Source organism: Oncorhynchus clarkii, chromosome 14, assembly GCF_045791955.1.
Source record: "Oncorhynchus clarkii lewisi isolate Uvic-CL-2024 chromosome 14, UVic_Ocla_1.0, whole genome shotgun sequence".
In the NCBI taxonomy this organism is placed as follows: Eukaryota; Metazoa; Chordata; class Actinopteri; order Salmoniformes; family Salmonidae; genus Oncorhynchus; species Oncorhynchus clarkii.
Window position 1 is genome coordinate 34,374,493 of NC_092160.1, and position 22,726 is coordinate 34,397,218.

General features: G+C 41.5%; 1 protein-coding gene across 7 annotated transcripts in view; it reads right to left on the minus strand.

Moving 5' to 3' along the window:
- The window catches only part of LOC139366558 (glycine receptor, alpha 1), a 96,633-nt gene that overhangs the window by 34,999 nt on the left and 38,908 nt on the right, over window positions 1-22,726 (minus strand). For 5 of the 7 annotated variants that reach the window (XM_071104186.1, XM_071104182.1, XM_071104183.1 and 2 more), the window contains 3 exons: window positions 21,237-21,263; window positions 20,626-20,664; window positions 4,536-4,603 (listed from right to left, as the gene is read on the minus strand). In XM_071104186.1, the coding sequence (XP_070960287.1) occupies window positions 4,536-4,603; window positions 20,626-20,664; window positions 21,237-21,263 (134 nt within the window). The remainder of the gene's footprint in view (window positions 1-4,535; window positions 4,604-20,625; window positions 20,665-21,236; window positions 21,264-22,726) is intronic. The other 2 variants (XM_071104185.1, XM_071104184.1) reach the window with 1 other exon arrangement.

Below are 22,726 nucleotides of genomic sequence, written 5' to 3' on the forward strand. Positions count from 1 at the left end.
GAGAGAGAGAGAGACAGAGAGAGAGACAGAGAGAGAGAGAGAGAGAGAGAGAGAGAGAGAGAGAGAGACAGAGAGAGAGACAGAGAGAGAGAGAGAGAGAGAGAGAGAGAGAGAGAGAGAGAGAGAGAGAAAGAAAGAAAATAGGCTTTTTACAAAATTATCGTACGACAGACCACGTATTCACCCTGAACACCCTAATTTACAAACAAACAAACCAAATCAAAGGCAAAACCTTTGACTCAATGTGGCATGAGGGTCTGCTATACAAACTGATGGAAAGTGGTGTTGAGGGAAAGAAAATACAACATTATAAAATCCATGTACACAAACAACAAGTGCGCCGTTAAAATAGCCAGAAAACACACATTTCGTTCCACAGGGCCGGGTGGTGAGACCGGGGTTCAGCTTAAGCCCCACCCTCTTCAACAGATATCAACAAATTGGCGAGGGCCCTAGAACAGTCTGCAGCAACCGACTTCACTGTACTAGAATCTGAAGTCAAATGTCTACTGTTTGCTGATGATCTAGTGCTTTTGTCCCCAACCAAGGAGGGCCTACAGCAGCACCGAGATCTTCTGCACAGATTCTGTCAGACCTGGGCCCTGACAGACCTGGGCCCTGACAGACCTGGGCCCTGACAGACCTGGGCCCTGACAGACCTGGGCCCTGACAGTCCTGGGCCCTGACATTAAATCTCAGTAAGACAAAAAAATAATGGTGTTCCAAAAAAGGTCCAGTTGCCAGGACCACAAATACAAATTCCATCAAGAAACCCTTGTCCTAGAGCACATAGCTGTGAACGATCTGAGAGACAAGGCAAGAAGGGCATTCTGTGCCATCAAAAGGAACATAAAAGTTGACAATCCAAATTAGGACCTGGCTAAAAATACTTGAATCAGTCATAGAGCCCATTGCCCTTTATGGTTGTGAGGTCTGGGGTCTGCTCACTAACCAAGATTTCACAAAATGGGACAAACACCAAATTGAGACTCTGCATGCAGCATTCTACAAAAATATCCTCAGTGTACAACGTAGAACACCAAATAATGCATGCAGAGCAGAATTAGGACGATACCCGCTAATTATCAAAATCCAGAAAAGAGAAGTTAAATTCTACAACCACCGAAAAGGAAGCGATTCCCAAACCTTCCATAACAAAGCCATCACCTACAGAGAGATGAACCTGGAGAAGAGTCCCCTAAGCAAGCTGGTCCTTGGGATCTGTTAACAAACACAAACAGACCCCACAGAGCCCAAGGAAAGCAACACAATTAGACCCAACCAAATCATGAGAAAACTTGACAAATTGGAAATTATTTACAAAAAAACTGAGCAATCTAGAATGCTATTTGGCCTTAAACAGAGAACACACAGAATACCTGACCACTATGACTGATCCCAACTTAAGGAAAGCTTTGACTATGTACAGACTCAGTAAATTGAATTGAATTGAATTGAATTGAGAGAGAGAGAGAGAGAGAGAGAGAGAGAGAGAGAGAGAGAGAGAGAGAGAGAGAGAGAGAGAGAGAGAGAGAGAGAGAGAGAGAGAGAGAGAGAGAGAGAGAGAGAGAGAGAGAGAGAGAGAGAGAGAGAGAGAGAGAGAGAGAGAGAGAGAGAGAGAGAGAGAGAGAGAAAGAGAAGAGAAATAAAGAAAAAAGAGAAGAGAAGAGAAGAGAAGAGACTAGGACTTGGAGGAAAGGCTTCCGGATCAATTCCACTGGTTGTTGCGGAGTGTAGAGTGGGAAAAAGAGTGGAAAATCATGAATTTGTTCTGCATGAGGAGGTTGTGCAGTCTGCAGCAGTTTTAGTTAAAGCTCTACTGATGCGTCTGACCCAGGGAGACTTGGCATGGAGACTTGAGACTAGGGCCATCCCCTCCCCTCCCATCCCAGACATTCCCCTCCCATCCCAGCCCAGCCCTTCCCCTCCCATCCTCTCCCTTCCCTTCCCAGCCAATCCCCTACCCTCCATAACAGCCCATCCAAACCAATCCCAGCCCATCCCAGCTTGGCATGGTGACTTGAGACTAGGGCCATCCCCTCCCCTCCCCTTCCAGCCCATCCCATCCCCTCCCAGCCCATCCCAAATCCTACCAACCCAACCCTGCAATTGCATCCCATCCCAGCCCAGCCCATCCCAACCCAGCCTATTCCATCCCAGCCCAGCCCATTCCATACCAGCCTATTCCATCCGAGCCCATTCCATCCCAGCCCATCCCATCCCAGCCCCTCCCATCCAAGACCCTCCCATCCAAGACCCGACCATCCAAGGCCATCCCATTCTATCCCAGTCCATCCCAGACCATTCCATCCCAGCCCATCCCATTCCAGCCCAGCACATTCCATCCCAGCCCATCCCATTCCATCCCAGCCCATTCCATCCCATCCCATTCCAGCCCATCCCATCCCATTCCATCCCATCCCATTCCATCCCAAGCCCATTCCATCCCAACCCAGCCCATTCCATCCCAGCCCCAGCCCATCCCATTCCATCCCAGCCCAGCCCAGCTCAGCCCATCCCATTCCATCCCAGCCCAGCCCATCCCAGCCCAGCACATTCCATCCCAGCCCATCCCAACCCAGCCCATTCCATCCCAGCCCATCCCATCCCATCCCATCCCATCCCATTCCAGTCCAGCACATTCCATCCCAGCCCATCCCATTCCATCCCAGCCCATTCCATCCCATCCCATTCCAGCCCATCCCACCCCAGCCAATTCCATCCCAGCCCATCCAATTCCAGCCCATCCCCTCCCAGCCCATCCCATTCCATCCCAGCCCCATACTATCTAACTGAGTGCCTCCAGACGAATAGAGAGTCAACCTATCATTTCTATGACTGCCACAGTCCTTGACTGTATTTGACTTGTGTACAGACAGGGATTTCCAGCAGAGCACACATTGATCTGCTACCTGCTATCCCACTGGGCAAACACTGGTTGAATCAAAGTTGTTTCCATGTCATTTCAACGAGGTGACGCGGAACCAACATAAAATAGACGTTGAATTGACATCTGTGCCCAGTGGGTTGTGTCTGTTTCTATGATCTGATACCTGCAATGCGTCTGTCTCCATGTTGGTCTACTGTCCTTCTGTCTCCATGTTGGTCTACTGTCTTTCTACCTCAATGTTGGTCTACTGTCCTTCTGTCTCCATGTCCTTCTGTCTCCATGTTGGTCTACTGTCCTTCTGTTTCCATGTCCTTCTGTCTCCATGTTGGTCTACTGTCCTTCTGTCTCCATGTTGGTCTACTGTCTTTCTGTCTCCATGTTGGTCTACTGTCCTTCTGTCTCCATGTCCTTCTGTCTCCATGTTGGTCTACTGTCTTTCTGTCTCCATGTTGGTCTACTGTCCTTCTGTCTCCATGTTGGTCTACTGTCCTTCTGTCTCCATGTTGGTCTACTGTCTTTCTGTCTCCATGTTGGTCTACTGTCCTTCTGTCTCTATGTTGGTCTACTGTCCATCAAACAACATATATTTCACCTCTGTATCTTTTGCTAGAGAACTTAGACCTCTAGTTCTACTATATTGATAAATAATCAACAACTGATGATTTTATAATATAAACCACCTGATAAATGTGACCCCTTTCCAAAATGAGTTTGAATGACACAAAGCCATCTGAACACTAGATATGAAACTAGATATGAAACTAGATATGAAACCACTAGATATGAAACCACTAGATATGAAACTAGATATGAAACTAGATATGAAACCACTAGATATGAAACTAGATATGAAACTAGATATGAAACTAGATATGAAACTAGATATGAAACCACTAGATATGAAACCACTAGATATGAAACCACTAGATATGAAACCACTAGATATGAAACCACTAGATATGAAACTAGATATGAAACCACTAGATATGAAACTAGATATGAAACCACTAGATATGAAACCACTAGATATGAAACTAGATATGAAACTAGATATGAAACTAGATATGAAACCACTAGATATGAAACTAGATATGAAACTAGATATGAAACTAGATATGAAACTAGATATGAAACCACTAGATATGAAACTAGATATGAAACCACTAGATATGAAACTAGATATGAAACTAGATATGAAACTAGATATGAAACCACTAGATATGAAACTAGATATGAAACTAGATATGAAACTAGATATGAAACCACTAGATATGAAACTAGATATGAAACCACTAGATATGAAACTAGATATGAAACCACTAGATATGAAATCACTAGATATGAAACCCGTGGGAACTGAGTTTTGAGTAGAGAGGAAGTTCAATAAGGCAGATAAATATTATTCTAAATATTCAGGTCGATGAGGCACGGCTTGTAATTCCAGAAGAAAATGTTGACACACCACATATTAAGGACATCATTATTTAAATGCAATCACAATATCAGAGGCATAGTTATATAGTCAAAATACTGTTGAAAGTAAAGAATTCCTCACATTAACTTCAAAACATCAACATCAACAGAAATCAATGTACTTAATGTTGAAGGGTTTTTACATTGAAAAGGTAAACCCATTTGGACTCACCATTGTTGTTTCAGCGATGGACCCAAAACTGTTAATAAAAATGTTGCACGTTACGTTTACAGGGGGACCTGTGAAAGAATGAAAAAGAAATCATATTATTTTCTTATTAAAGAACAGTAAAACAAAAATCCCTCCTTGCAGACTGAAAACACAGTCCTTTCTCCTTCCTCCTTTATTACACTGAAAACACAGTCCTTCCTCCTCTATTACACTGAAAACACAGTCCTTCCTCCTCTATTACACTGAAAACACAGTTCTTCCTCCTCTTTCTACACTGAAAACACAGTCCTTCCTCCTCTATTACACTGAAAACACAGTCCTTCCTCCTCTATTACACTGAAAACACAGTTCTTCCTCCTCTATTACACTGAAAACACAGTCCTTCCTCCTCTATTACACTGAAAACACAGTCCTTCCTCCTCTATTACACTGAAAACACAGTCCTTCCTCCTTCCTCCTTTATTACACTGAAAACACAGTCCTTCCTCCTTTATTACACTGAAAACACAGTCCTTCCTCCTTTATTACACTGAAAACACAGTCCTTTCTCCTTCCTCCTTTATTACACTGAAAAAAAAGACACAAATGGATTGTGTTAAGTAGTATATTTGTGGAAGACATTATATAAATAGGAATATAATAATAACGTGCTATTTAGCAGAAGTTTCTATGTATTTAAAGTGACTTACATTCTTTAAGTACGGGCGGTCCTGGGAATCTACCAACTGAGATACAGAGGACCACAACGAAATATCCCATAAGCCTGTGTACAACTGTACACAGAGGTACTGTAATATCACGTTGTAAACACACAGAGCTCCATGTTGACTGAGAGATTATGAGAATGTCCACCCCCCCCCCCCCCCCCCAAAAAAAAAACGCTAAGATCCTCAGAGACACTCCAAGGTTGTTTCCAGGCAACAGTGCCAAGGTTAGAACAAACACCACACGGTTGAAGCGCGTCCGCTGAAGGCCGTATTACCTGCTTGTGCAAACAAATGTGATTACCCAGTGCCCGGTGACAAGAGTTGACTTTCAATTGGCTCAGGGAGAAAGGACAGCAATGGGAACGAGTCTAGCCCCCATCCATCACCTCAGGAAATGACAGATATTGGCTTTGAACAGTAAATTATATTACGTACCAATTCCAAGAAAAACCACTCCTCATCACCCGGTACCTTTACATAAAGCCGGAAAGTCAATACTGTCGGTCAATTAAAGGTTTCTACTTATTGATGACATGCCAGGTTTATATAAAAAAAAACTTTAAAACATTTGAACTTAAAATCGTACACTACATCAAATGTGTTGGGCACGAAGGTACAGGCACATACACGGTACAGTCTAAGATGCCTGGCAGCTACAATGAACTGAAGACTCTGAATTATTTTCATTAACAATTATTGTCCCTGTCACTGTCTCACAGCTGCTGCACACACACACACACACACACGCACACGCACGCGCACGCACGCACACACACACACACACACACACACACACACGCACACACACATGCGCGCACGCAGGCACACACGCATGCACGCACGCACACGCACACACACAAACGCACGCACACACACTCACGCACACGAACACACACACGCGCACACACGCACACACGCACGCACGCGCACGCACACACACACGCACACACACACACGCGCACACGAATGCACGCACGCACACACACACACACACACACACACGCGCACGCACACACGAACGCACGCACACACACACACACACACACACACACACACACACACACACACACACACACACACACACACACACACACACACACACACACACCTATCAAATACAACCACAGGAAATAACCATCACATTTTACCCTGGTGCATATATCTTGTTTTTGAGGTACATCATCTAATTCAATTAAAATCAATACAGTAATCACAGACTAACAGGGACAAAATAAGTAATCAATAAAAAAAGAACTGAGGACATCTTACAAATAATTTGAAGTCTACCTTCATAGCATGAAATGCTTGTGACAAAAGTAGGCCTATAACCAACAATCAGGCTGTACATTAATGATCCCACATAAATCAGCCTGTACATTAATGATCCCACATAAATCAGCCTGTACATTAATGATCCCACATAAAAACATTATAACATTTAAAACATTCATAAAGCGTCTTCTTCCATGGTTTCTGACAAACAAACTCCGACAATGCCACTCAGCCTTATTAAGAATGTATTTTCAAGGCTGGGGAAAGAGGAGAAAAGAGGAGGGGGAAAAAGGAGGGGGAAAGAGGAGAGAGGAGGAAAGAGGAGGAGGAAAGAGGAGAAAAGAGGAGGAGAAAAAAGGAGGAGGAAAGAGGAGAAAAGAGGAGAAAAGAGGAAAGAGGAGGAAAAAGGAGGAGGAAAGAGGAGGAGAAAAGAGGAGGAAAGAGGAGGAGGAAAGAGGAGGAAAGAGGAGGAGGAAAGAGGAGGAGGAAAGAGGAGGAGAAAAGAGGAGGAGGAAAGAGGAGGAGGAAAGAGGAGAAAAGAGGAGGAGGAAAGAGGAGGAGAGAAGAGGAGGAGAAAAGAGGAGGAAATAGGAGGAGAAAAGAGGAAAGAGGAGGGAAGAGGAGGAAAGATGAGGAGAAAAGAGGAGGGAAGAGAACAAGATAAGAGGATAAAAGAGGGGGAAAGAGGAGGAGAAAAGAGGAGGTGAATTGAGGAGAAGAAAAGAGGAGAATAGAGGAGGAGGAAAGAGGAGGAGAATAGAGGAGGAGGAAAGAGGAGGAGAGAAGAGGAGGAGAAAAGAGAAGGAGGTAAGAGGAGGAAAGAGTAAGAGGAAAGAGGAGGAAAAAGGAGGAGGAAAGAGGAGGAGAGAAGAGGAGGAGAGAAGAGGAGGAGAAAAGAGGAAAGAGGAGGGAAGAGGAGGTGGAAAGAGGAGGAGAAAAGAGGAAAGAGGAGGAAGTAGATGTAATCATTTGTATTTTCTTGACATTCCTTCCTTGCAGTGACTGAAAGGGTTGAGGAATGTAATGTCCTCTCTCTCTCTCTCTCTCTCTCTCTCTCTCGCTCTTTCTCTCTCTCTCTCTCTCTCTCTTTCTCTCTCTCTCTCTTTCTCTCTCTCTCTCTCTCTCTCTCTCTCCCTCTCTTTCTCTCTCTCTCGCTCTCTCTCTCTTTCTCCACAATGGGGAGAGAGGGATAAAGGACAGCTCATTAACTGTCAAGGCAGTGTGACTCATACTGTAGAGCACAATGATTTGCTTTACTATGTTTATTCATAATGTTCTGGGCACAGTGGAGAGAGAGAGAGAGAGAGAGAGAGACAGAGAGAGAGAGAGCGAAAGAGAGAGAGAGAGAGAGAGAGAGAGAGCGAAAGAGAGAGAGAGAGAGAGAGAGAGAGAGAGAGAGAGAGAGAGAGAGAGAGAGAGAGAGAGAGAGAGAGAGAGAGAGAGAGAGAGAGAGAGAGAGAGAGAGAGAGAGAGAGAGAGAGATCTGGTGCTTCTGTCACCAAGGAGGGCCTTCAGCAGCACCTAGATATCCTGCACCGATTCTGTCAGACCTGGGCCCTGACAGTAAATCTCAAGACCAAAATAATGGTGTTCCAAAAAGATCCAGTTGCCAGGACTACAAATACAAATTCCATCTAGACACTGTTGCCCTAGAGCACACAAAAAACTATACATACCTCGGCCTAAACATCAGCGCCACAGGTAACTTCCACAAAGATGTGAACGATCTCAGAAACAAGGCAAGAAGGGCCTTCTATGCCATCAAAAGGAACATAAAATTCGACAATCCAAATTAGGATCTGGCTAAAAATACTTGAAACCATTGCCCTTTATGGTTGTGAGGTCTGTGGTCCGCTCACCAACCAAGAATTCACAAAATGGGACAAACACCAGATTAAGACTCTGCACGCAGAATTCTGCAAAAATATCCTCATTGTACAACGTAAAACACCAAATAATGCATACAGAGCAGAATTAGGCTGATAATGATCAAATCCAGAAAAGAGCTGTTAAATTCTATAACTACCTAAAAGAAAGCGATTCCCAAACCTTTCGTAACTAGGCCATCAACTACAGAGAGATGAACTTGGAGAAGAGCCCCCTAAGCAAGCTGGTCCTGGGGCTCAAACAGACCCCACAGAGTCCCAGGACAGCAACACAATTAGACCCAACCAAATCATGAGAAAACAAAAAGATAATTAATTGACAGATTGGAAAGAATTTACAAAAAAAACGGAGCAAACTAGAATGTTATTTGGCCCTAAACAGAGAAAGCGTTGAGGAAAGTTAAGGAAAGCTTTGACTATGTACAGACTCAGTGAGCATGGCCTTGCTATTGAGAAAGGTCGCTGTAGGCAGACATGGCTCTCAAGAGAAGACAGGCTATGTGCTCACTGCCCACAAAATGAGGTGGAAACTGAGCTGCACACCCTAACCTCCTGCCCAATGTATGATCATATTAGAGACACATATTTCCCTCAGATTACATAGATATACAAAGAATTCGAAAACAAATCCAATTTTGATAAACTCTCATATCTACTGGGTGAAATTCCACAGTGTTCCATCACAGCAGCAAGATTGGTGACCTGTTGCCACGAGAAAAAGGGCAACCAGTGAAGAACAAACACCATTTTAAATACAACCCACATTTATGTTGATTTATTTTCCCTTTGTACTTTAACCATTTGTGCATCACTACAACATTGTATATATACATAATATGACATTTGACATGTCTTTATTCTTTTGGAACTTTTGTGAGTATAATGTTTACTGTTCATTTTGATTGTATATTTCACTTTTGTTAATTATCTAGTAGACTTGCTTTGGCAACGGAACATGTGTTTCCCATGCCAATAAAGACCTTACATGTAAATGTAATTGAAATTGAGGGAGAGAGAGGTAGGAAGTGGCTTTGTGTCTCTCTCTGCTTTGCTGCTGAGGTTGTGGTGTACTGTCCTTCCAATCTCCACTTTCATAATAAAAAAATGTAAAAAAAGAAACTCCACTTTCATTAATAAAAAACAAGTGACAACAGCAATGATCCATAATGAAAGTAACGCTTCGCTGCATCCCACCTTGCCTTGCTAAGAGATGACCATGGCCTTAGCTATCAAAAAACGCCACTCATTGATTTTTCTGAACTAGAAAAACGATACAAGAGTAACGAGAGCAGCAAGTCAAGTAATTTAAGCAGAACAATTCATTTTCACTCTTGGAATAAAGATTGGACATATATGAAATAGATGTAGGGACCGATGCATCATACATGCCATAGGGACCCATTCTAAACCACAATCCCAATATTACTCATCAGCACAGTATTTACTAATGAGTATTCAGTATTCTCCTTACACCTTCATTAACAGCTTAAGATAACTGCTTAGTAGTAAAGCATTGGCTTGTGCAAGCCAGAATGGCTCATAGGAAAGGGGGGATACCTAGTCAGTTGAACAACGGAATACATTCAACTGAAATGTGTCTTCTGCATTTAACCCAAACCCCTCTGAATCAGAGAGGTGCGGGGCTGGCTGCCATAATCAACATTCAAATCTTCAGCGCCCGGGGAACAGCGGGTTAACTGCCTTGATCAGGGGCAGAACAACATATATTTTTAACTTGTCAGCTCTAGGGATTCGATCCAGCAACCTTTCAGTTACTGGCCAAACACTCTCACCACTAGGCTACCTGGATCCTATCTTCTGTTCCCGTAGCTTGATGTACAAGTACACCCCCTGGACAGGACACTAGTCTATTGCCCCCAATCTATCTCCTTTATGCTGAGTGCCAGGGATTGACGTATCGGGTCCCATTTTTACAGTCTTTTGTATGATTTCCAATCTCTAACCACAAAGCCAGTGAGTTGGTTACTGCTCGTGGGCCATAACATGGGCGTGGGTCATAACATGGGTGTGGGCCATAACATGGGTGTGGGTCATAACATGGGTGTGGGCCATAACATGGGTGTGGGCCATAACATGGGTGTGGGCCATAACATGGGTGTGGGCCATAACATGGGTGTGGGCCATAACATGGGTGTGGGCCATAACATGGGTGTGGGTCATAACATGGGTGTGGGTCATAAAATGGGTGTGGGTCATAACATGGGTGTGGGCCATAACATGGGTGTGGGCCATAACATGGGTGTGGGCCATAACATGGGTGTAATGAAGTTCTGTCTGTAAATCAAGCAGCTATGCGGGTTTTCACTGCTCTGCAGTGGTTTACTAAGTTGTAGTAATGATGATGGTAGTAGTAGTAGTGATGATGGTAGTAGTAGTAGTGGTAATGATGATGGTAGTAGTAGTAGTGATGATGGTAGTAGTAGTAGTGATGATGGTAGTAGTAGTAGTGATGATAGTAGTAGTAGTGATGATGGTAGTAGTAGTAGTGATGGTAGTTGTAGTAATGATGATGGTAGTAGTAGTAGTGATGATGGTAGTAGTAGTAGTGATGATGGTAGTAGTAGTAGTGATGATGGTAGTAGTAGTAGTGATGATGGTGGTAGTAGTAGTAGTGATGATGGTAGTAGTAGTAGTGATGATGGGAGTTGTAATGATGATGGTAGTAGTAGTAATGATGATGGCCGAAGTAGTAATGATGATGGTAGTAGTAGCAGTGATGATGGTAGTAGTAGTATTGATGATGGTAGTTGTAGTAATGATGATGGGAGTTGTAATGATGATGGTAGTAGTAGTAGTAATGATGATGGTAGTAGTTGTAATGATGGTAGTAGTAGTAATGATGGTAGTTGTAGTAGTGATGATGGTAGTTGTAGTAGTGATGATGGTAGTAGTAATGATGGTAGTTGTAGTAATGATGGTAGTTGTAGTAATGATGATGGTGGTAGTAGTAGTGATGATGGTGGTAGTAGTAGTAGTAATGATGATGGTGGTAGTAGTAATGATGATGGTAGTAGTAGTAGTGATGATGGTGGTAGTAGTAGTAATGATGGTAGTTGTAGTAATGATGATGGTAGTAGTAATAGTGATGATGGTAGTAGTAGTAGTGATGATGGGAGTTGTAACGATGATGGTAGTAGTAGTAATGATGATGGTAGTAGTAGGAGTAATGATGATGGTAGTTGTAGTAATGATGATGGTAGTTGTAGTAATGATGATGGTGGTAGTAGTAGTGATGATGGTGGTAGTAGTAGTAGTAATGATGATGGTAGTAGTAGTAGTAATGATGGTAGTTGAATTAATGATGATGGTAGTAGTAGTAGTAGTAATGATGATGGTAGTAGTAGTAGTAATGATGATGGTGGTAGTAATGATGATGGTAGTAGTAGTAGTGATGATGGTAGTAGTAGTAGTAATGATGGTAGTTGTAGTAAGGATGATGGTAGTAGTAGTGATGATGTAGTAGTAGTAGTGATGATGGTAGTAGTAGTAGTGATGATGGGAGTTGTAACGATGATGGTAGTAGTAGTAATGATGATGGTAGTAGTAGTAGTAATGATGATGGTAGTTGTAGTAATGATGATGGTAGTTGTAGTAATGATGATGGTAGTAGTAGTAATGATCATGGTAGTAGTAGTAGTGATGATGGTAGTAGTAGTAGTGATGATGGTAGTAGTAGTAGTGATGATGGTAGTTGTAGTAATGATGATGGGAGTTGTAATGATGATGGTAGTAGTAGTAATGATGATGGTAGTTGTAGCAGTGATGATGGTAATTGTAGTAGTGACGATGGTGGTAGTAGTAGTAATGATGGTAGTTGTAATGATGATGGTAGTTGTAGTAATGATGATGGTAGTAGTAGTAGTAATGATGATGGTAGTAGTAAAGATGATGGTAGTAGTAGTAGTGATGATGGTAGTAGTAAAGATGGCAGTTGTAGTAATGATGATGGTAGTAGTAATGATGATGGTAGTAGTAGTAGTGAGGATGGTAGTAGTAGTAATGATGATGGTAGTAGTAGTAGTGATGATGGTAGTAGTAGTAATGATGATGGTAGTAGTAGTAATGATGATGGTGGTAGTAGTGATGATGGTAGTAGTAGTAATGATGATGGTAGTAGTTGTAGTAATGATGATGGTGGTTGTAGTAATGATGATGGTAGTTGTATTAATTATGATGGTAGTTGTAGTACTGCTGATGGTAGTTATAGTAATGATGATGGTAGTTGTAGCAGTGATGATGGTAATTGTAGTAGTGACGATGGTAGTTGTAGTAATGATGGTGGCAGTTGTAGTAATGATGATGGTAGTAGTTGTAGTAGTGATGATGGTAGTTGTAGTACTGATGATGGCGGTAGTAGTACTGATGATGGTAGTTGTAGTAATGATGATGGTAGTAGTAGTAATGATGATGGTAGTAGTTGTAGTAGTGATGATGGTAGTTGTAGTAGTAATGATGATGGTAGTAGTAGTAGTGATGATGGTAGTTGTAGTAATGATGATGGTAGTAGTAGTAGTAATGATGATGGTAGTAGTAAAGATGGCAGTTGTAGTAATGATGATGGTAGTAGTAGTAATGATGATGGTAGTAGTAGTAGTGATGATGGTAGTAGTACTAATGATGATGGTAGTAGTAGTAATGATGATGGTAGTAGTAGTAATGATGATGGTAGTAGTAGTAATGATGATGGTAGTAGTAGTAATGATGATGGAAGTAGTAGTTATGATGGTAGTAGTAGTAATGATGATGGTAGTAGTATTAATGATGATGGTAGTTGTAGTAATGATGATGGTAGTTGTAGTAGCAATGATGATGGTCGTAGTTGTAATGATGGTAGTAGTAGTAATGATGGTAGTTGTAGTAGTGATGATGGTAGTTGTAGTAGTGATGATGGTAGTAGTAATGATGGTAGTTGTAGTAATGATGGTAGTTGTAGTAATGATGATGGTGGTAGTAGTAGTGATGATGGTAGTAGTAGTAGTGATGATGGAAGTTGTAACGATGATGGTAGTAGTAGTAATGATGATGGTAGTAGTAGTAGTAATGATGATGGTAGTTGTAGTAATGATGATGGTAGTAGTAGTAATGATGGTAGTTGTAGTAGTGATGATGGTAGTAGTAATGATGGTAATTGTAGTAGTGATGATGGTAGTTGTAGTAGTGATGATGGTAGTAGTAACGATGGTAGTTGTAGTAATGATGGTAGTTGTAGTAATGATGATGGTGGTAGTAGTAGTGATGATGGTGGTAGTAGTAGTAGTAATGATGATGGTAGTAGTAGTAGTGATGATGGTGGTAGTAGTAGTAATGATGGTAGTTGTAGTAATGATGATGGTAGTAGTAGTAGTAATGATGATGGTAGTTGTAGTAATGATGATGGTAGTTGTAGTAATGATGATGTTGGTAGTAGTAGTGATGATGGTGGTAGTAGTAGTAGTAATGATGATGGTAGTTGTAGTAGTGATGATGGTAGTAGTAGTAATGATGATGGTAGTAGTAGTAATGATGATGGTAGTAGTAGTGATGATGGTAGTAGTAGTAATGATGATGGTAGTAGTAGTAGTGATGATGTAGTAGCAGTAGTGATGATGGTAGTAGTAGTAGTGATGATGGGAGTTGTAACGATGATGGTAGTAGTAGTAATGATGATGGTAGTAGTAGTAGTAATGATGATGGTAGTTGTAGTAATGATGATGGTAGTAGTAGTAATGATGATGGTAGTAGTAGTATTGATGATGGTAGTAGTAGTAGTGATGATGGTAGTAGTAGTAGTGATGATGGTAGTTGTAGTAATGATGATGGTAGTAGTACTAATGATGATGGTAGTTGTAGTACCGATGATGGTGGTAGTAGTAATGATGATGGTGGTAGTAGTAATGATGATGGTAGTTGTAGTACTGATGATGGTAGTAGTAGTAATGATGATGGTAGTAGTAGTAGTAATGATGATGGTAGTAGTAGTAGTAATGATGGTAGTTGTAATGATGATGGTAGTTGTAGTAGTAATGATGATGGTAGTAGTAAAGATGGCAGTTGTAGTAATGATGATGGTAGTAGTAGTAATGATGATGGTAGTAGTAGTAGTGATGATGGTAGTAGTAGTAATGATGATGGTAGTAGTAGTAATGATGATGGTAGTAGTAGTGATGATGGTAGAAGTAGTAATGATGATGGTAGTAGTAGTGATGATGGTAGTAGTAGTGATGATGGTAGTAGTAGTAATGATGATGGTAGTAGTAGTGATGATGGTAGTAGTAATGATGATGGTAGTAGTTGTAGTAATGATGATGGTAGTTGTATTAATGATGATGGTAGTTGTAGTAATGATGATGGTAGTTGTAGTAATGATGATGGTAGTAGTTGTAGTAGTGATGATGGTAGTAGTTGTAGTAATGATGGTAGTTGTAATGATGATGGTAGTTGTAGTAATGATGATGGTAGTAGTAGTAGTAATGATGATGGTAGTAGTAAAGATGGCAGTTGTAGTAATGATGATGGTAGTAGTAGTAATGATGATGGTAGTAGTAGTAGTGATGATGGTAGTAGTAGTAATGATGATGGTAGTAGTAGTAATGATGATGGTATTAGTAGTGATGATGGTAGTAGTAGTAATGATGATGGTAGTAGTTGTAGTAATGATGATGGTAGTTGTATTAATGATGATGGTAGTTGTAGTAATGATGATGGTAGTTGTAGTACTGCTGATGGTAGTTGTAGTAATGATGATGGCAGTTGTAGTAATGATGATGGTAGTAGTTGTAGTAGTGATGATGGTAGTAGTTGTAGTAGTGATGATGGTAGTTGTAGTACTGATGATGGTGGTAGTAGTACTGATGATGGTAGTAGTAGTAATGATGATGGTGGTAGTAGTAGTGATGATGGTAGTAGTGATGATGGTAGTAGTAGTGATGATGGTAGTTGTAGTAATGATGATGGTAGTTGTAGTAGTGATGATGGTAGTAGTAGTGATGATGGTAGTTGTAGTAATGATGATGGTAGTTGTAGTAGTGATGATGGTAGTTGTAGTAGTGATGATGGTAGTTGTAGTAATGATGATGGTGGTAGTAGTAGTAATGATGGTAGTTGTAGTAATGATGATGGTAGTAGTAATAGTGAGTGAGAGAGATAGAGAGAGAGAGAGAAAGAGATAGAGAGAGATAGAGAGAGAGAGATAGAGAGAGAAAGAGATAGAGATAGAGAAAGAGAGAGAGAAAGAGATAGGGAGAGAGAGACAGAGAGAGAGAGTGAGAGATAGATAGAGAGAGAGAGAGAGAGAGAGAGAGAGAGAGAGAGAGAGAGAGAGAGAGAAAGAGAGAGAGAGAGAAAGAGATAGAGAGAGAGAGAAAGAGATAGAGAGAGAGAAAGAGTGAGTGAGAGAGAGAGAGATAGAGAGAGAGATAGAGCGAGAGATAGAGCGAACGAGAGACTGTAAGTGTGCCTTAACATTTTTTTTACATGAATAAAAAACAAACATTATAATGGAACACTTGACAATGGAGCTGCCATCAGCAGAAATACAATGGCTTCCAGGCATTAAATATTTATCTAGCTTTAAGCCTGGTACCTATAGAGTGTTGGCCAAGCGGTTTTAGGTTTTATTGAGCTAATATATATTCCACACATGCTCAACTCCTTTTATACCTACAAACTGGAGAGAGAGAGAGAGAGGGGTTATAGCGTTATTGCCTAAGCTGTTTTTTCATTATGTGCAGACACCACAGCTGATAGAGGCAGAGGGACATTGTCAACGCGTCAGGAAAAACAATAGAGATGTATTAGAGATGCGTAAACTGACATCAAATACCTGAGTGGTGGTAAACCCACAGTATGTTGAAGTGGTGTAGTTTGTTTTGCTTCATTTGATTTGTGATACATACTGTATACATACTGTATATATATATATACTGTATACGTACTGTAAACATACTGTATATATACTGTATATATATGAAAACAGTCTTCATCCTTCCCTTGTGCATAATAAACAGTCTTTGGAACAACAATAAAGTCTTGTTGATAGGCTTCATGGGAAATCAACAACAGCAATCTGCAGCAAAGATAATATTTCAGTCACATTTTAATTGGACTGTGCAACATGACAAATGGTCTTACAAACCTCACCTATACATTCTCCCACCATGCATCACATTCACTGCAGTGTGCACTTACAAGGATAAACTTTTCTGAGCTAGCTGGCATTCAGGAAGAGGCTTTTAGGAGAAATGGAATGGCATGATAGGACATCCCTGACAGGTTCGATGCGGGTGGGGGGGGGGTCCTCTCAATGTCTCATTATTTAGATGGATGGTAGATGGAGGCCCCGAAGCTGCATATAGTGGGCAGCTAGCTAGCTGGGTAGAGGCCCTGAAGCTGCATGTAGTGGGCAGCTAGCTAGCTGGATGGAGGCCCTGAAGCTACATATAGTGGGCAGCTAGCTAGCTGGATGGAGGCCATGAAGCTGCATGTAGTGGGCAGCTAGCTAGCTGGAGGCCCTGAAGCTACATATAGTGGGTAGCTAGCTAGCTGGGTGGAGGCCCTGAAGCTACATGTAGTGGGCAGCTAGCTAGCTGGGTAGAGGCCCTGAAGCTACATATAGTGGGCAGCTAGCTAGCTGGGTAGAGGCCCTGAAGCTGCATGTAGTGGGCAGCTAGCTAGCTGGGTAGAGGCCCTGAAGCTGCATGTAGTGGGCAGCTAGCTAGCTGGGTAGAGGCCCTGAAGCTGCATGTAGTGGGCAGCTAGCTAGCTGGATGGAGGCCCTGAAGCTGCAAGTAGTGGGTAGCTAGCTAGCTGGATGGAGGCCATGAAGCTGCATGTAGTGGGAAGCTAGCTAGCTGGATGGAGGCCCTGAAGCTGCAAGTAGTGGGTAGCTAGCTAGTTGGATGGAGGCTCTGAAGCTGCATGTAGTGGGCAGCTAGCTAGCTGGGTGGAGGCCCTGAAGCTGCATGTAGTGGGCAGCTAGCTAGCTGGGTGGAGGCCCTCGGGATACCGAACGCAGAACAGTTGACTAGGGTATTATTCCAGTGGATTACAGAGAGAGAGAGAGAGAAGAGAAGAGAAGAGAAGAGAAGAGAAGAGAAGAGAAGAGAAGAGAAGAGGAGAGAGAGAGAGAAGAGAAGAGAAGAGAAGAGGAGAGAAGAGAGCAAGAGAGAGCGAGAGAGAGAGAGAGAGAGGTTCATCCCAAATGGCACCCTATTCCATATATAGTCCACTACTTTTCACCAGGGCTCATAGGGCTCTGGTCAAAAGTAGTGCACTATATAGGGAATAGGGTGCCATTTGAAACGTAGCACAAGAGCGAGGTGTACTGCATGGAGCTGGTAGAGAGTGTGACGGAAGGCATAAAATGGATCAGTCAATGATTTTAGCAGACGTCGTGACGTTCGCTCTTTGCTTAGTGTTTTAATCATCTTGAGAGTGAAAACAAGAGCGTGGGGGAGGTTAGCGGTACCATGATACTGAGCACCGCTGTATCAGTCATCGGCTGAAGCAATCAACTGAGTACGGGCAAGCACTCTGTTGAGAGGGCAAGTCAAATGAAGCTGTGGTCATTCCGGCTGATATAGGACTCGTGGACTAGTGATATTGAACTGGCTCTAATGGTTTTTAGTGCCAGTGATATGGTGAAACAGGGCCTTCTAAACGGATCATGTGATGTGATATGGTGAAACAGGGCCTTCTAAACTGATCATGTGATATGGTGAAACAGGGCCTTCTAAACGGATCATGTGATGTGATATGGTGAAACAGGGCCTTCTAAACTGATCATGTGATATGGTGAAACAGGGCCTTCTAAACGGATCATGTGATGTGATATGGTGAAACAGGGCCTTCTAAACTGATCATGTGATATGGTGAAACAGGGCCTTCTAAACGGATCATGTGATGTGATATGGTGAAACAGGGCCTTCTAAACTGATCATGTGATGTGATATGGTGAAACAGGGCTTTCTAAACTGATCATGTGATATGGTGAAACAGGGCCTTCTAAACAGATCATGTGATGTGATATGGTGAAACAGGGCCTTCTAAACTGATCATGTGATGTGATATGGTGAAACAGGGCCTTCTAAACTGATCATGTGATGTGATATGGTGAAACAGGGCCTTCTAAACCGATCATGTGATGTGATATGGTGAAACAGGGCCTTCTAAACTGATCATGTGATATGGTGAAACAGGGCCTTCTAAACGAATCATGTGATGTGATATGGTGAAACAGGGCCTTCTAAACTGATCATGTGATATGGTGAAACCGGGCCTTCTAAACGGATCATGTGATGTGATATGGTGAAACAGGGCCCTCTAAACTGATCATGTGATGTGATATGGTGAAACAGGGCCTTCTAAACTGATCATGTGATGTGATATGGTGAAACAGGGCCTTCTAAACTGATCATGTGATGTGATATGGTGAAACAGGGCCTTCTAAACCGATCATGTGATGTGATATGGTGAAACAGGGCCTTCTAAACTGATCATGTGATATGGTGAAACAGGGCCTTCTAAACGGATCATGTGATGTGATATGGTGAAACAGGGCCTTCTAAACTGATCATGTGATGTGATATGGTGAAACAGGGCCTTCTAAACTGATCATGTGATGTGATATGGTGAAACAGGGCCTTCTAAACCGATCATGTGATGTGATATGGTGAAACAGGGCCTTCTAAACTGATCATGTGATATGGTGAAACAGGGCCTTCTAAACGGATCATGTGATGTGATATGGTGAAACAGGGCCTTCTAAACTGATCATGTGATGTGATATGGTGAAACAGGGCCTTCTAAACTGATCATGTGATGTGATATGGTGAAACAGGGCCTTCTAAACTGATCATGTGATATGGTGAAACAGGGCCTTCTAAACGGATCATGTGATGTGATATGGTGAAACAGGGCCTTCTAAACTGATCATGTGATGTGATATGCTAGCTTTGGATAAAAACATTGTTTCCTTGGTTGGTGTGTATAGCAGGAGAAGAGAGTAGATCAGTTGAACTGAATGGCTGAAATCTGGCATCCTCTGTGTTAAACAGCTTTAAATCCTGGACTATCTGTTGACTATAGTACAATCACACACACACACACACACACACACACACACACACACACACACACACACACACACACACACACACACACACACACACACACACACACACACACACACACACACACACACACACACACACACACACACACACACATTTTCTAGATCAAAGTCATTCTGCTTCCAGTAATGCTGTCCATATTGCATATTTAAAAGAATGAATCATGGATACAGCCCTTTTACAATTTCCCATATTCATACAAGTTGCACAAAAAAAAAAGATTATGTTTAAAAACATAAGAATTTAAATACAGTTGATGTTGTTAAATATATAGAGGGATTCATTTCAATTAAACAAAATAAATGAATGCATTCCATGATTGTTGCTTTTCAACCTCAGCAAGAATCTCTCTAATAATTCTAATAACAATACAGACACAACGTTTCAGCCAAAAGGCAGACGGGCTACTAATAATCCCTGTCATGTATAGCAGGTCATCATCTCCTGTTAGGAGGAAAACAGGTCAAGTAGCCATTGAGGTCTTTTAGGCTGTAAATGAAGGGAGTGATCTGTAGCACCAGCTATCCCTTACTTACAACCATGACAATAGGATCATATCTCCACTCCTCTCCAAATCAGAATATAATAGACACGTATCATAAAACTCTAACAGCAAAGTTTACCATCTGGGAAAAAGCTTGTTTTTTTTTAATCCGAGAAGTAACATTTTCCTGTGCAACTTGTAAATTTGTATTCACACTTTTACCGTCCAGAACAACAATTAGTAAAAAGACAGAATAAACCACGTCAACATAAATCGCAAACAAAAAGGCTTGAAATATTAGACTAATGTTTTGAGGTCATTTCTTAATTGCCAGCTGTTCGACGATCATCTCTTAGGAAACAATCTGAAGACATACTATCGGCAGACTGATACACCTCACAGCATGATGCATTAACAGTAAATACAGTAAATACAGTAAATACAGTAAATACAGTAAATACGGTAAATACATGTATCTCCTGGAAGATGACACCTTCAATGTGCTTGGGTTTTTTTTTTTATTCTTCTTGCTTTAAAAGTGAAGATTGCCTGAGTGGCGTTGAGAGAGAGTGACTTGCATACTTTATTCCGTGATGAATGAAAATAAAATACCTTTCTTGTGAGAAGCTTCTGTTTTGGGGCCTTGTGGGTCTAATAACAAAAAAAAAGATAATGATTAAAACACAACATACTCTAACAGCAAGTACTCACGTTGTTTTTCTCAATGCGGAAAACAACAATAAAAACACACATCTAGTATCACAACTTGCCAACACTTCAGAACTTATACAGGTAAGTGTGCGGCAGGGAAAGGAAGGAAAAATTGTGGTGGCCAAAATACTGAAGGCAATAGCAGGAAGGAGGGATGCACAAGTTTGTGTTGGAGAACGTCATAGCGGGTCGGGCAGGAGAGGAGGCGATGCAGAGATGAGAGGAGGGGTAGAGCAGGGGTGCAAGGCATAGTTCTTCACGGTAGGCAGAAGGTGAGGTTAGCAAAATGCACTAAGATGAAAAACATCAGACAAAGGAAAGATGCATAGACTACATGTTAAACTGGCTTCGCTTAGATCTGCTTGCATCATTTGGCTTTAAATGCTTAAATGCTTACATTTTCTTATCAAGCAAAGTGTTTCAAACAAATTTTCTAATAAATGGGATATAAAAGTCTTTTTTTAATTTTTTTTTTTAGATTTTATTAATCTAAAAAAAATATATATTTTTACCTCTTCCACTCGGGGGGACCCCTGCAACTGAGCAGCAAAATTGGTGCAACACAAGAGAACAGGAACAGGAAGTGTACTTAGTGGACGAAGTGATAATAAACACAAAGGCTCACACACAGAAGTGAGCAATTCATTGTTTTACAGTACCTGGGCCTTTTCCAGTTATTCCGGAAATGACCTTTTTTAATACATTGCCATGACTGAAGTTGGCCATGCATCATTTCAAACCTGGTTGGCTTTTTACCAATCCAGTACAACAAACCAGCTTGTTACAATTCAAGATAGAAGAATTAGTCCCCGTATTGCACTTATTTGGTAAGCATATCAAATAAATAAGGCATGCAAAAGATAACACCATATACCTGATAATAACCTTAATATTTCAACCTGTTCAATCTCACCTTTTACATCCAAAGGCTGTTAATGATAAGGTACTGTACATAACACATACATGAACACAAACATACATTTCAGTAATTGTGTCAGCCATAGTTCAGATCTTAATCAGTTCGACAGAAAGTTTGTTCCTTCCCAGATGACATTTGCTGCTCATTTGACATACTTCCGGGTTCATTCCTAACTCCTCTCTCCTGTCGACATAGAGGAAGTATTATTCCAAGGTACATAGTGAACGTATTTTTCTCAACGAAGATGTTGTTGTGTTGATGCGTTTTGCCTTTGTGCCCCGGAGGCACATTGAATATGTAAACCAGGCGACATGCAGCCCCGCCTACTTTTCCCTATACCTGACAAGTGTCAACGATGAGAGATGGCGACTGCACAGAGCTGAAGTCTTTGTGGGGGATATTGTAATCTATCAACGTCAGGAGAAAAGGAAATCGTTCTTTAAGATAGATGGAAAGTATTCTGCATGATCATGAACTGTTGTAGACCGGTGATTCAAACTCTATAATCTGACCTGGATCCAGTGAGGATATTTTTTCTTCCTCTTGTTGTTACACTCTGCACACAAGGCAATCCCTATTGTGTCAACCTAAGCTCGGGTTTATCCTCTGTGCCAAGGATCTATATGAGATCTGAAAACCTGATCCAAACATTAAACCACCAACTTGTTTTCTTTCTTCCAAGCTTGCAATCTCATAATGGCTAATTACTAGCAGTGTGTAAAATCTATTCTCCATGCTTTGCAGAGAGGTACAGGCTTTGTTCAACATTTAAAAAAAATAGTGAATCCATCCATGTCCATGTCCATGTCCTGTCCTATAAGAAAGCACATTCGAGTTTTAGAATGAATCCATCTGGGCCTGGTAGCATCTCAGTCACGCACCGTTTCACAAAAGGACAAATCTCGAAAGGCGACAGTTAAAAATGTCTAGCAGGGAAAATAAAAACATTTGCTTGGGGTCTTGAATTATCTTGTCAGAGTAAACAATTATATGGCAACTTTAATGTCACACTCAAGTGTGATCACCGTTTTCCCACTTCCCAGTATCAAAAAAGAAATGACCCAAATGACAGGAAGTGACAAT